At 51.6% G+C, this 12,971-nt stretch overlaps 5 protein-coding genes across 5 annotated transcripts; 2 read left to right on the top strand and 3 right to left on the bottom strand.

The window, feature by feature from the left end:
* Positions 1–275: 275 nt before the first annotated feature.
* PFLUO_LOCUS7618 (uncharacterized protein) lies at positions 276–1,706 on the bottom strand (the record flags this gene model as incomplete). The annotated part of the gene is made up of 4 exons (XM_073785280.1): positions 276–437; positions 488–654; positions 721–1,478; positions 1,588–1,706. The coding sequence occupies 4 exons, from the start codon at positions 1,704–1,706 to the stop codon at positions 276–278; spliced, it is 1,206 nt and encodes a 401-aa protein (XP_073641651.1).
* Positions 1,707–2,357: 651 nt separating this feature from the next.
* Positions 2,358–3,963, bottom strand: PFLUO_LOCUS7617 (Mannan polymerase II complex anp1 subunit; the record flags this gene model as incomplete). Its single annotated transcript, XM_073785279.1, has 4 exons — positions 2,358–2,657; positions 2,712–3,031; positions 3,082–3,767; positions 3,896–3,963. The coding sequence occupies 4 exons, from the start codon at positions 3,961–3,963 to the stop codon at positions 2,358–2,360; spliced, it is 1,374 nt and encodes a 457-aa protein (XP_073641650.1).
* Positions 3,964–6,399: 2,436 nt separating this feature from the next.
* PFLUO_LOCUS7616 (uncharacterized protein) lies at positions 6,400–7,743 on the bottom strand (the record flags this gene model as incomplete). Its single annotated transcript, XM_073785278.1, has 5 exons — positions 6,400–6,527; positions 6,583–7,065; positions 7,118–7,204; positions 7,259–7,511; positions 7,660–7,743. 5 exons carry the CDS (start codon positions 7,741–7,743, stop codon positions 6,400–6,402), a joined length of 1,035 nt encoding a protein of 344 aa, XP_073641649.1.
* Positions 7,744–9,838: 2,095 nt separating this feature from the next.
* Positions 9,839–10,523, top strand: PFLUO_LOCUS7615 (uncharacterized protein; the record flags this gene model as incomplete). The annotated part of the gene is made up of 2 exons (XM_073785276.1): positions 9,839–10,160; positions 10,219–10,523. 2 exons carry the CDS (start codon positions 9,839–9,841, stop codon positions 10,521–10,523), a joined length of 627 nt encoding a protein of 208 aa, XP_073641648.1.
* Positions 10,524–10,955: 432 nt separating this feature from the next.
* Positions 10,956–12,617, top strand: PFLUO_LOCUS7614 (uncharacterized protein; the record flags this gene model as incomplete). Its single annotated transcript, XM_073785275.1, has 1 exon — positions 10,956–12,617. One exon carries the CDS (start codon positions 10,956–10,958, stop codon positions 12,615–12,617), a length of 1,662 nt encoding a protein of 553 aa, XP_073641647.1.
* Between the last annotated feature and the right edge of the window lie 354 nt (positions 12,618–12,971).

Raw genomic sequence — 12,971 nt, 5'->3', positions numbered from 1 at the left:
GGTGGAAGCCTTTTCTATCTGGGTTGCCGCCGCTTTTATGAGGGTGCTCAAGCTCCGGCGAGGTCAGTCAGTGCTCAATGAGTGACTCGAATGTTCATGCAGTTGCTGGGAATTTGGTTGGCTTCTGGTGGCCCATCTTGGTTGTTTGTTGTAAGGGTCGTAACAACTCTATAGCAATCGAGGCGGGTCTTCTAAAACAAAGAACAGATTCTGCGATGGAACTCATCCATATATTCATCAAATCATAAATACAGCCAGAACGCGAAGGCCCGGCTTTAGCGGCTCTTTTGAGCTTTGAGGAGCTCATGCCAGTTTCGGGTTGTTTTGGTACTGGCCGCTGGAGCCGATCCAGCAGCGGCAGCTTTGCTGATTTGCTGTCGTTGTGACGTTTCAACGAAGTATATACTTGTTGGATCCGGGCTCTTGTATGAGCCGTCCTGTAGTCATGATTAGCATTGAATGCCGGAGAAAAGAGTGATTGACTCACGCTCAGCTTGGACAAAACAACCTCCTCTCTCCAAGACTCGGGCAAGCAGTCTTTCCACGCGCGCAGAAATTCGCTTCTGCCAATGGCAGAAGCCGGTGTCGAAGCCATAGCCGCTAGATATGTCTCCCCAATCCATTGTGTGCACTCAACTTTGTCAAAACTTGCCCCTAAACAATGTAGATACGACGGTCAGCCTCCCGTAACATATCTCACTACCCGATGGAAAGACTCACACTTAAGTTCCTCTGCCAATGGTGGTCGTTCATCAGGCACACAGAGTCTCCGCACGACCGCTTCAAGGAGAGGCCGGGGGAAAGGCGGTTCCGAAGTCTCATCGTCGTCAAGAACGGACTTCCACAAATCCCCTACAAGAAACTGTTTCTCCAGATCGATGCCTTGCAAGATCGCACCCTCCATCAAGCGCTTCCACACATTCAACCGCGCTCTAGCCGAGGGCCTCCAGCCCGCGAGCTGTTGTTTCCCATGTACGAACGCACAGAGCTCCGTCCACCCCCCGTCACATTGTGCTGTGGACATGGGGATATCAGCACATATGTGCTCCCTCATCTCCGTGGGCCCCAAGCTAGCTGTCGCGCGCGGCGCATCTCCCATCTCAAGATCACCATCACCATCGTCGGTATCCTCACTCCGCCGGTCGTACAGTCGCAGCGTTTTCTCCAAGAATAGACGTTCTGAGAATCCCTCCGGAGGGGTATGTAATTCCAGCGTTGACCCGCACTTCGCGATAGTCGTCACAGCCTCGTTGGGCAGGTTCAGGGCGCCGCTCTCGCCGGCCTCTTCTTCGACGACTTTGATGTCTGCCCGGGAGATATGCCCAAGACTTGGGCGGAGGATGTGCAGCGAGTTGGAGGACTGGACTTGGCGAATGCGGTAGGTTTTTGTCGGGGTGCAGATGTTCACGTATTCGGGGGCGCTGGGGTCGGTGGTGACTGCTTGGGCAAGCGCGGCGGAGGGGGATTTGAGCTCAAGTCTGGAGTTAAGTCAGTCAAAGGGTTCAACGGGGTGCGGTTGACTCTCTGCGCATTGCAGAGCCAGAAGGCAGAGAGTCAACCGTGTGACATCCACGGTCGACGACTTACACGGGAGCATCTTTGGAAGACAGCAGCTCATCCAGGTCCGGAGGGAGTTCCAGCAATCGAAAACCCTGCTGGGGGTGGGTATGTGTGAAGAGCACGGTCTTTGAGTCCTGGGTCGACATGTTGTGGGCACCAATAATGCAGTGTCGCGGAAGAAAAACGAAGCCAAACGAGCCAGACGCGGTACGCGTGCGCACAGACCACCGCTTAATGGCTTTACGGGTACTATGGCATCACAGACTGTCTGTCCCTTAGAGATTCGAGCCTTTTGAGCTATGATTTCCCCCGAGGTTAAAGGAGGACCCAAACTCCAACAATTCGTTGTTTGTGGCGTTATCTGCAGTGATTTTGAAGCAACTTTCGCAAGACGAAAGTAAAAAGATCTTGAATCAGCTACACGACGAAAGGGGCCTTCGATACTGGTCTGGCGATATATGAATCAATTTTTGAACCGCACAGGCAACTGTCTGGGACTAAAAGGTAAATGGCTAGATCTTGGATTGAACTCAAATGAAAGAAACACCCTTTTATCTGCTCCACCTTTGCGCCTTTCGTCTATGCAGTGAAACACTATGAGAAGAAACAGAAGAAAAAAAAAACAACCACGAGAAAACGACGAACATATACAAGAGAAGAAACGAAGAGTAGACACCGTAGCAATCATGTCAAGACTGGTCCAATCTGGGAGCCGGTCTACTGACCAAGGGTGGTGGGCAAAGCAGTCCAGCCAGCTGGAAAAATTGAAGATGGCCTCAACCCAAAAGAAGATGCAGTTAGTGCTTGGCATGGCCATTGGAAGCACCTTTTTCAGCGTGTGGTGCAGGCTGCGCAGCCAAGCCCTCCTCGGAATCCTTGTCGGATTCGCTGTAAACATAGACAGTGTCCGCGGCATCCTGTGCCTTGGACGGCCCGCTCTCCTTGTGCTGGGCGCGCTCCTGTTCTTCACGCTCACGGGCCTGTCGCTCCAGCTCCATCTCCTCCATGCGGCGCAGATCGTCCACACTAGGCTCATACAGATGCCAGATCGTATAGTGTGGTAGTCCAATCACCGAAAAGCCCATTCGTTTGGCCATCTGAAAGAAGACATGATTAGCATTGGTGGTGCACGAGAATAAAGGGAAGCTTACCTTGCCGAATCCTTCGGTCTCCGCATGCTTTTCGAAGCTGAACGCTGGGAAGTGAACGCCGGCACGGAACACCCTGGCTTTGGCCAGAATGCTCACACCCCCGATTCCGTCCAGCTCCATCTCCATGTCCGGGTCGCCATAGGGGTCGCGAAGGTAGGCAAGATGAGGCCGCCAGGTCGCATACTCGGCGTATCCCTCTACAATGACCGCGTCTTCATCGAGAGTTTCCGCGAGGGCCAATGCCGTCTCCGATTCTTGCCACGAATTCAGATCATACGGTTGCTCTCCACCCAACCAATCCGGAAGTGGACGCCAAACATCTGGATAGACAATTAGCCAAATTTAAGTAAAGATCAAGGGCGCCACTCACTTGGTACAATGACGTCCTTGTTGTGTCGCATCAAGTCTTCGATGATGGTAAAAGGAGCCGTCTCTACATCCGCATCTCGCCAGTAGACCCAGCTGTGCGTCGGACGCAGCGTTGCATTTAACAACCAATTCCGGGCCTGGGCCATCAACTTCCGCCGACTGGCCTGCGCCTCGAAGCCGTGCCGGCTTTCCACATCTTGCTGCACCTTCTGCCCGAAATCCTTTTGGATGACTGAGATCTCTCCAAAGCTCATCTTTGGGTCTGGGTCATTCTGGATTTCCTGGAGCATACGGGACAGCATGCCGAGGGTGTCATCGCGTGAGTCTGACACCAGAAATGCGAGGTCGATAAGATTGTGTGGGTAGGTCAGGTTGCGGAGATGCGAGAAGAACATGGGCAGGTGCGACGAGGCATCGCGCAGCGGTGTGCACATGAGAACTCGCTCCCCTCGTTCCCATCCCATCTCGGTTCCCTGCACCTTCGACAGATCATAGTAGCGCACGGTCTCGAGTTGTAGGTCTTCGAAGGAGGAGGAGAGCAAGCCGAGGGACAGGGCCGGAAGAACTGCGGCGCGCCAGGAAGGGAAGATCAGGATCGTGAAGAGGAAGGTGACGCCTCCGAGGAGAAACAGCCGTTGGAAGAGTTGGCGACGGCGGCGAAGGGCGGGTTGGAAGCGAGGTTGGAAGCTAGCAACAATCCATGTTAGCGCGGAACCGATTCACATTGTCATTGCCGTAGATGGGATCTGCGCAGCACCCAATTGGCAGCGGGTGGCAGCTTTCACGAGAGAGCTGTCACCAGGAAGACGACATACCGGCTGGGCGAGGGGGAGAAGGTGCCCCCGCGAGGATAGCCCTTGGAATATGCGTGGTGTCTGTTCATCTCTGCCACAGCATGAGCCGACCGGAGCAAGCAATCAATGGGCAGACAAGCGGCCGTTGTTCCGCCCGGGTCAACAGGGCGAGGCCAAGCGGCGGGTGATCTTCCTCAGCTCAGCGATTCAGGCGGTGGCTAAGGAACATGACAGGGGTGAGGAATGTAGGGATAAGGGGGGGGGATGAATTCTGATTAAGGATCGAGCAGAGCAACAAATGGAAAGAAGGAAATCATAAAGAATCGAGGTGGCATGAAGATGGGGAGGGAGTGACCGATCGATCGATAACGGTGTTTTGTCTAGCCGAATCCGGGTGCTGCCGCTTGCGGCCAGATGCAACATATGATTCTTAAGGACAATAGTATAGAATGACTACCGACAGTTATGATGATTATAATCAGACGAACAATACTGATTGCCTTCCGCCTGTCGCATCATTGAAACCAACAGATTGCCCATCCGCGCTCCATGCAAGGCCGTCATGACGGACGCGACTTCACACTCACTCTCCAGGATATAGTACCGTTCCCTACGCCAGTTCTCCACAGTGTCTCGTGGAATGCTACTTTGGCAATTGCTTTGTCCGGAACACTGGCCTTGTTGATTACGTTCCGGCATACCAGACGCAGATTTGGTCGCGGTCCAGACCGAGTCTTCTGATGCGCGACTGGGACCGACCAGGGGCTACGGCCCTGAGCCGACTGGGACCCGACATTTCTCCCAGATCCAGCGTGAAGATGTCCAATGAGATGTTGTCGGTCTGGAAGAACAGTCAGCGTGCTTTCCATATGTCTCACATAACTCATACTACTAACTCAGACCAAACTCGGTCTGATTTGGGGGCCGTTAAGCATCTCCTTAGTCCGTAGCCCTCGGCGACAGTGAATTACTTGAAACAGCTTAGCCTTCCTATTTGGGTTAAGCTTAAGCTTCCCAGCCCGCTGAATCGCCAGAAATTTCTTTTCTGTTCTGTTCGCATTTCAGGACTTTTCAACGAATGAGAGTATTACGCCTCACTATGTTGTCTAGTCATTTGTTCGCGTTATTGGCCCTCCTAGGCTCTTCTCTGGCATCAGAAGTGGTCAGTTTAAGATCCCACGCGAGATGGCTAATCTACGATTAACGAGTAATAGACGATTCCATGGGTAGGGCAAACTAGTGAGGGAAATGTCTGGGAAGATTGGCATGGTGAGCTGGCAGCGAAGGTATGTACTATGACCACTGTCAAATACCAAAGGCTAACAACAGCTCAACCAGAACGACGATAGTACCACCTATCACATCCAGCCAGGCTGTGTTACAGATACAACTACGGCGGGAGCTTGTTATACTCTTGATCCTCCGATTACATTGATTGTTGCCCCTACTTGTGAGTGGGGTCATGCGCACCATAGCATGTTCAAACCGTTCATCTAATTTCAATTGGATATAGCATATCAAGTAATCACGACAAACCCCGACGCATTTCTCGGGTAAGACTTATCATCTCCAAACTCGATACGAATACTTATATATGCTCGACAGATACCAAAGCTCTTCATGCACTCTGACGGGAATGCCGACCCCAACAAAGGCACATTGCTTTTGGACCGACCATGCGGCTTTACGTGGTTCGACCTACTCGGATTCTGCAACGATAGACTATCCCGACTCTCTCGGCTTGAACACAATCTACCCAGTAACCTTGACCTATGGTACTCCTGTGGCGAAGACTGCGACGGCCACATCTATCAAGGTTACGACTACTACCGAAGCGACAGGTACAGCAAATGGTGCTACTACCACTCAGAGCCCATCTAGTACAACCACTTCCAGTAATATTGGAACCAATAATGCCGCACCCATGATGGTCCTAGGAGGTGTCCTGGTTGGGGTTGTGTTCTGGGCTTAATGCGTATTGAACCGATTGAAATCCGACTAGAACCACATTGATCACGGACTTTAGCCTGCGCAGGCGCTTTTTGTACATCTATTCATAATTATACAATACCCAATCGAACTATTACTTGTCGAAGTTGACAACGGGCGATCATTACTGAGTAGTCTTTGCATTCATGCTATGTACCACCAAAATCATTACAATTCTTTAGTACTCGCCTACCTACATTTGCCCGCTAATTTAGCCTGCGGCACTTTTAGCCATAGCTCTTTGCCACGCTTTCGACATACTCCTGATGTACGCGCCGGCCAAACTGTTGTACCGACCGCTGCATCGAGCGAGCTTAGGCCTAAGACAAGCTGGGTATAGTCGACTTCGGTTCTGTTAAATGATTCGCAGCATGGAAAGGCCACACTTTCAGATTTAAAGACCACACACAACCATGGCCTTTCCATCGTCACTAGAATTACTCCGTAGGATTACTCGGACTGTTCCTACGTGCTTTAAGCTTAAGCGATCCCACAGACAGCGAAAAACTAAATTGACATTGCTATAGAGAGAGACCTCATGCGTTAATATCGATCAAAATCTTGACATGCTTGTCTTTCTCATTGATGAGAGCCCGGAACCCTTTCTCGACCACGTCGTGCATGCTGATTTTGCTAGTGATCATTGGCGCTGGTTTAATTTCGCCTGCGACTCACAACATATTAGTGAAATGGATTTGTCTCAACAGAGAACGACTTACCCGAAGCAATTGCGCCAATCACAGCATGAAAATCTGCCTCGTCGTACACTGCGGCTCCAGTGACATGCTTCTCGAACAGGACGACAGCGAATGCATCGATGACGGGCTTCTTTTCCCACAATGACACGATAACCGTAGTCCCGCGCACTCGAATACTAGCAATGGCTGTGTCCAGCCCTGCTTGCACCCCAGAACATTCAAAGGCAATGTCTGTCCCACCTGCATCGCCAGTTAGGGCACGGACCTGCGCAGACACGTCCACTTCGGTTGGATTCAGGACCGTTGCGGCGCCAAGGGTTTGCGCAAATAGACGTCGTCGCTCGGATACTTCTGCGACGATGATGTTTTTGATACCGCGTGCCTTTAGCACCTGGATAATAGCCAGACCGATGGGCCCTGCTCCGATTACTAGCACGGCGTCTGTATCCTGAATGGGAATGCGGCTGACTGCGTGCCAGGCGACAGCGAGAGGCTCGACCAAAGCTATAATATCTAGTTTAGGACATTGCTTTTTAAGTGTACGAAGTGGTGTTACCTCCGATATCCAGAGGGATAGACTCTGGTAAGAGAAACGCATGTTTCTTGTCCACTACTACATGGTCTGAGAGACCCCCAGCGTCACCTGCACATAGTTAATACAAAGAATTCTTAAAGAAGGCAGTCACAGGAAACATACTGCTATACCCAATGAAGCCCAAATTATCGCAGCAGTTAATTCTGCCAATCTGGCATCTCGGACACGTCCCATCGCTCAGATTAGGCTTAACAGCGACCTTGTCACCAACCTCCAGCCCGGTGACTCCGGAGCCGACTTCTTCAACGGTCCCACTGAATTCATGGCCTAGAGTGGTGGGGAGCTTTGCCCCGGTGACGGGGTGCGGATGGACAGGGACGGTCTTTGGTCCGGCGAGATACTCGTGGAGATCTGGCTTGGATTAGAGATGCTCACTTCAATGTTGAGAGATGACGAACCGCTGCCGCATATTCCTACAAAGGCAGGCCGGATCTTGTTAATTGTAAATGTCAGTGATGGATCTCATTGGCTTAGGGACTTGAGGAAAGTAAGATATGGCATACCTTGACCTGACTGTTGCCGCACACCGGCTCCTCAATCTCATCGACGCGGATATCCTCTCGTCCGTGGAATCTAACAGCTCGCATGGTGGCTAAGGATTTAATTTCCTTCACTTTTGGTTTTAGTCGGGGTCGGGGAAAGATGGATCTAAGTACAGTCAACGGTAGGGGTGAAAAAACCAGACTCAAACCAGTCTGTCAAGCGGTTGTCCTACATTGAGATTCAGACCGGAGGGGACCTGTTTCCCCGCAGCTCCATATCGGGGTAAAGCCGCGGTTGGCCTTGCATACATAATCGAATTGCCGCAATCCAGGTTAAACTGCGGAAACATGCCGGTCTCTTGGCATGTCTCCCCCGCACTGTAAATCCTTACGTATAAAAGAAGGACCACAGTCAATTCACACTACCTGGCCGCATGTTTAAGATTTCGTTCCTGACGAGAGCGGCTCAATTTCGAATTTCAACCCTGCTGATCCAGAATGGAACTGCGCACGAAGAGATCACAACCCCTCCACTCTTTCTCTCAACAAGAATAACTTCATTACGGTCAATATTTAATTGTAATGGTATGTTATACTACTACTCCAATAAACAATTGAACGACGAGTACAAGGCTACTAAATTCCTATAATTGACAGCCACTAGTCCCAAAATATCCATCCGCGCCTGTGTCATGTGGGGACGGTAGGAAGCCCGATTATAGGGACTAGCGATCTGGCAAAGCTTGACCTGGAGGTTTTTGCATAGTTATCTTCATCCCGTGTTTTAAATGGCAGCTTCAAGTCCGCTGAAACTAGAACTCGTCCGCCCCGAGAGTAGTCCTGCCCTCATGGACCTTTGGTTCGCGGCATTCTCAGACCCTCACTCCCGACGCCTGTTTCCTAACACCCCTGGAGTGCGGAAGTGGCTGGAAGATGCGATCAGACGTGATTTACTTCGGCGACCGTTCCAGCGCTATGTGCAAATGGTTGACCCCGGATCCAAAGACGCCAACGGCCAACCGCGAATAGCCGCTTATGCAAAACTGGACTTGTCTACGCCCGAAGAACGTGGACCACGCTATCCGCCGTGGTCTGACGATATGCCCAAGGAGGATTGCCAAGCCTTTGTGGATAGAGGCGAGAGCAATAGAAAGCGTGTTATGGGTGACCAGAGACACATCTGTATGTTGGCCTGCGCTATTTCTGCGTCGGGTAGTTGTACTAATCGTTAATGGGGTGAAGTTTTGGATCTAATTGCTACGCATCCGGATTACCAACGGCGAGGGGCTGCTTCTATGCTTGTTCGATGGGGATGTGATCTGGCCGACGTCGAAGGACTTGACATGTATGTGAGTGCCAGTAAGGATGGCGCTCGCTTGTACGAAAAGTTTGGATTCGTTGATTATAGCAGGCCTGGCCAACAGGCTACCTCGATGGTGAGACGAGCGCGGAGTCCGATCTGAATTGAGATTAATTGCTCTTCGCTGAAGATCAAGCATGGGGATTATAAATAGTCATGGTCCTTGATCAAAGCCTTATATTCGATGGACTAGAATGACCTAGCCAGGCGTAGTACCTCCGTTGGGGGACCAGATCGAACGTCTTATCTTCCTCTGGTCACCATGATAGGGGTTCACCGCAGTCCGGTCCAAATGGTGGGGGAGGTGGTAATCACCGGAGCACGCTAAAATGAGTCACTCTGAGTGTTTTTCCCTCCTCGGCCTCTCATGTTGCAGCGATTGCGATTAAAGTGGGACACCGAGGATGGGGTAGGATGGGTACCACCAATCAAGCAGGATCCCGGGGGGCGCAGTGAATCTAGGGCAACTCCGCCGGTCTCCCAGGTGTCTCAGGTGTCTACTTAAAGCAAACCGAGACCCCCTCCTTCTCTTTTTTTCCTCAGGACACGACTTGTCGTTGTGACAGAGTCGAAACTGCCAATTGCCGTCCCGGTTTGCTTCCATCTTGCCCTAAACAAGAAAATCATCCACGGGTCTGCCAAGGCCCGCCTCAAGAAATCCAGTCATGGACGCCAGCACTTGCAACAGCGCCGCGGCGGTTCGCCAGTCCACCATGTACTTCCAGCCTGCCCAGCTCGAGTCGCCAAACAATCCACCATAGGCTCACGGAGCGGTCCTCCTTGTCTCCCTGGCATCATGATCTCTATTTCCCCCGGCATCATGATCTCCAACCCCTCATTATGGCTTCTTCTGCGTCTGATTCTTCTTCTGCTTCTTCTTCGCGGGCGCCATTGGAGTTCGATTATGCTGCTGTTTCTTCGGCTGGGTTTGAAAATACCGTTTTACAAGAGTCGGAACCCTGGACGGAGTCGGAAATTTCTTCTTTTAATGATGGCGACTGGAACGTTTTTTCCTTCAACCCTCATCCCACGCCTTATCCTGTCGACTGGCCCGTGCTTAATCCCGACGACGCCTTCATGCCGGATCTTCCTTCTGTCTCGGATCCCGAGAGTCAGAGCTTGATGTCGTCGTCCTACCATCCCAGCTCGACACACTCGCAAGGTATGTTCCGACTGCTGCCAACTGTGATGGAACCCCACCGTGTCTAATACCCTCCAAGATAGCAATTCGCACCCGTCTCCTGTCTCTCAACATCCAACCTCTGCCATGACTACTTCATCCAGCCCTGCCACCTCTCAGGGTGACGAGGTATTGAACCGCGTGGATCCTTCCCGGGTTGAAAAACGTCGGATGAATACCCTCGCTGCCCGGAGATGTCGGCAGAGGCGCGTTGACCGGATGAAGACTCTGGAAGATGAGTTGGCAAGCATGCGACGGGAACGGGACGAGTTAAAGCTGCGGGTGTCGAAGCTGGAGGGTGAGACCGATGCGCTGAGAGGGCTTCTTGGCTCTCAGAAGCGTTAGGGTCGCTCGTGAGCAGGCTTAGATGATGACTTGAGAATCAAATGTTCAGTGCTATTCATATCCGTTTCCAAGTGCGTGTAAGATGTAAATGAAAAACCGAGCAATGCGGATCTGCGGTAAGGATGCCTTTCTGGTGGTTAAAGTGTGGCTCCTAATAAGCTTATTTTTCGGGCCATGCTTGCTTCATGGCAGGGTTTCACTGGATAGAACAATGTTATTGATCCTGTCAGTGAGTTTGTTGCCCCCCCATTGATTCTTGTTGCTTCTCTTCTCTCTGAGTCCCCGCCACTCTTTCCTCTGCTCCTTCCATCTCGCACCTTCTTTCGAACCACTCACTGTCCACCTTCCTCTGGTCAATGGCTCTTCTTCTTCCTTTTCGTCTTCTCTTCCCCTTCCCTTCCCTTCTCTTCTCTTTTCCCTATCTCTCACAACATGACGACTCCAACTGGGCCTACCATACCTGACCTTCCCCCGAGGGTGCGGAAGTTGGCATTCTGGCTCCGAGCTTATGATCGAACCTCAACTCTCGAAAGCCCTGTTCCCTTGGGTGAGGCGAAACTCATAGTCAATTTTGTCACGTCCAAATATACGGCCGTCGGGCCCATGCACGCAAAGAGCCGGCATTGGTTCCCTTCTGAGTGGAAAAGGGACAATGAAAACGTCCGAAAGGCAATCCAACGATTCCTCGCAGGTACCAAGTGTCTCCCCCAGAGCGATACCTTCCTCGCATGGAAACCGAAACTCAGGTCTCTCCAGGATCTGCCCATTGAGGTGACCCTCGTCATCATCCAAGAGTTGTCTCTGAGAGACTTCAATGCCCTCATTCGAACCACCCGCCGCTTGCATAAACAACTGAACGGGGAACTCTACGTCCGCAGCAGGACCGTCGCCGCCAATCATGCCTTGTACTGGGGATTTAAACATGACATGATTGCGACAGTGCAGCATGTGCTTGACTCGGGCACAGATCCCTTGGAACAAGTACCAGGAGATATTTGCCCGCTCTACCTGGCCATCCAGAAGGAAAGCGTCAATGTGATCAACCATCTCGTGTCCCAGGGAGGTGCAGTCGCACATTACCTCAACACCAACATCGTCGAAATCTTTGTCACTCGACTCCAATCGGTTCCGCAATATCCACTTCATTTCATTCAACCCCCTTCTGTCGAAGCACTTCTCCGGATGGGAGCCGATTCCAACAAGCTCTACAACAATCGTTGGACAATGCTTTGGTTTGCGATCCGGGGCAAATGCGATGTCACGGTCGACAAGCTTTTTGAAATCGGACGCCCCGCAACAGTGACTACTGAGTCTTGGGAGATGCAGAAGAAGCCTATCGGTCAATCGGAGATTGCCACCAAGAACGTTCGGACATTGCTGAGATACGAGGCTGATCCCAACGGTAGATCAATAGGCAACATCACTGCTCTTCATCTGGCTTGCGCCCTCTGCGAGCCCGACATCGTCAAGCTTTTGTTGGAGGCCGGTGCCAACCCCAATGCGAGAAATTCCCGGAACCATACTCCTCTTCATGTCGCAGCCTGGACATGTGGTGATGAAGACTTGATCGATGCACTTCTCTCGGCCCCTGCCATCAGAATCAACGCGACAGACAACTTTGGCCAGACGGCATTGCACTTCGCGGCACGGGCTCGGTGTGAACCTTATGCCCAAGGCTTCGTGGAGAAGTTGTTGGAAAGCCCATTCATTGAAGCCAATGCCCGCGACTCCAGCGGAAGGACAGCACTATATTGCGCTATTGAGTCGAAGAACTTTGGCGTGGCTCGCCGGCTTCTCCGGTCAGAGAAAGTGGACCCCAATGCCGGCGCGCGAGACAAGCTTCCTTTGCTCCTGGCTGTGCGACGCTATGACTTTGACACTGTGAAGTATCTCATAGAGTCAGGCTTGGTGAACCTAAACCAGCAGACTGAAACGGGGATGACTGCTTTGCTGCAAGCCGCCAAGAACGGCCATGTGCTCATGACGAAAATGCTGCTCCGAGCCGGGGCGAACCCGGATTTAGCTGATAGAACGGGGATCACAGCACGTCGGGTGCTTATTCGATCACTTATTCAGGTGAAGCTTCCCTCCTAAAGAGGATTTGATTTTGGGGTGAATGGGAGAATGTACGCAATGGGAACTGGAGTGAGGACGAGGAGGCGTGGATTGGTATCGCTTGAAATGCATCTTGATTGAAACACGACTCAGAATGGATCACCATCAACAATAGCTAGAAAGGGACCCATCATATTCATCTATAGATATCCGCTTAATCATTTTATTCCTTAGCTAATGAAGTCGTGCTTTTTGCTCTCTGTATTCCCGGTATAGTTCCTTTTTAGGGCAACCCAGCCACGCTGAGTCATCCTGCAGATCGCAGAAAAAAGCCCTAGTTAGGAGGACAGGAAGAGTCGTCCTGGTTTATGACTGCCTCAATCAATTGAAAAC

Source organism: Penicillium psychrofluorescens, assembly GCF_964197705.1.
Source record: "Penicillium psychrofluorescens genome assembly, chromosome: 5".
Classification (NCBI taxonomy): Eukaryota; Fungi; Ascomycota; class Eurotiomycetes; order Eurotiales; family Aspergillaceae; genus Penicillium; species Penicillium psychrofluorescens.
This window is presented reverse-complemented; position numbering and strand designations above follow the sequence as displayed.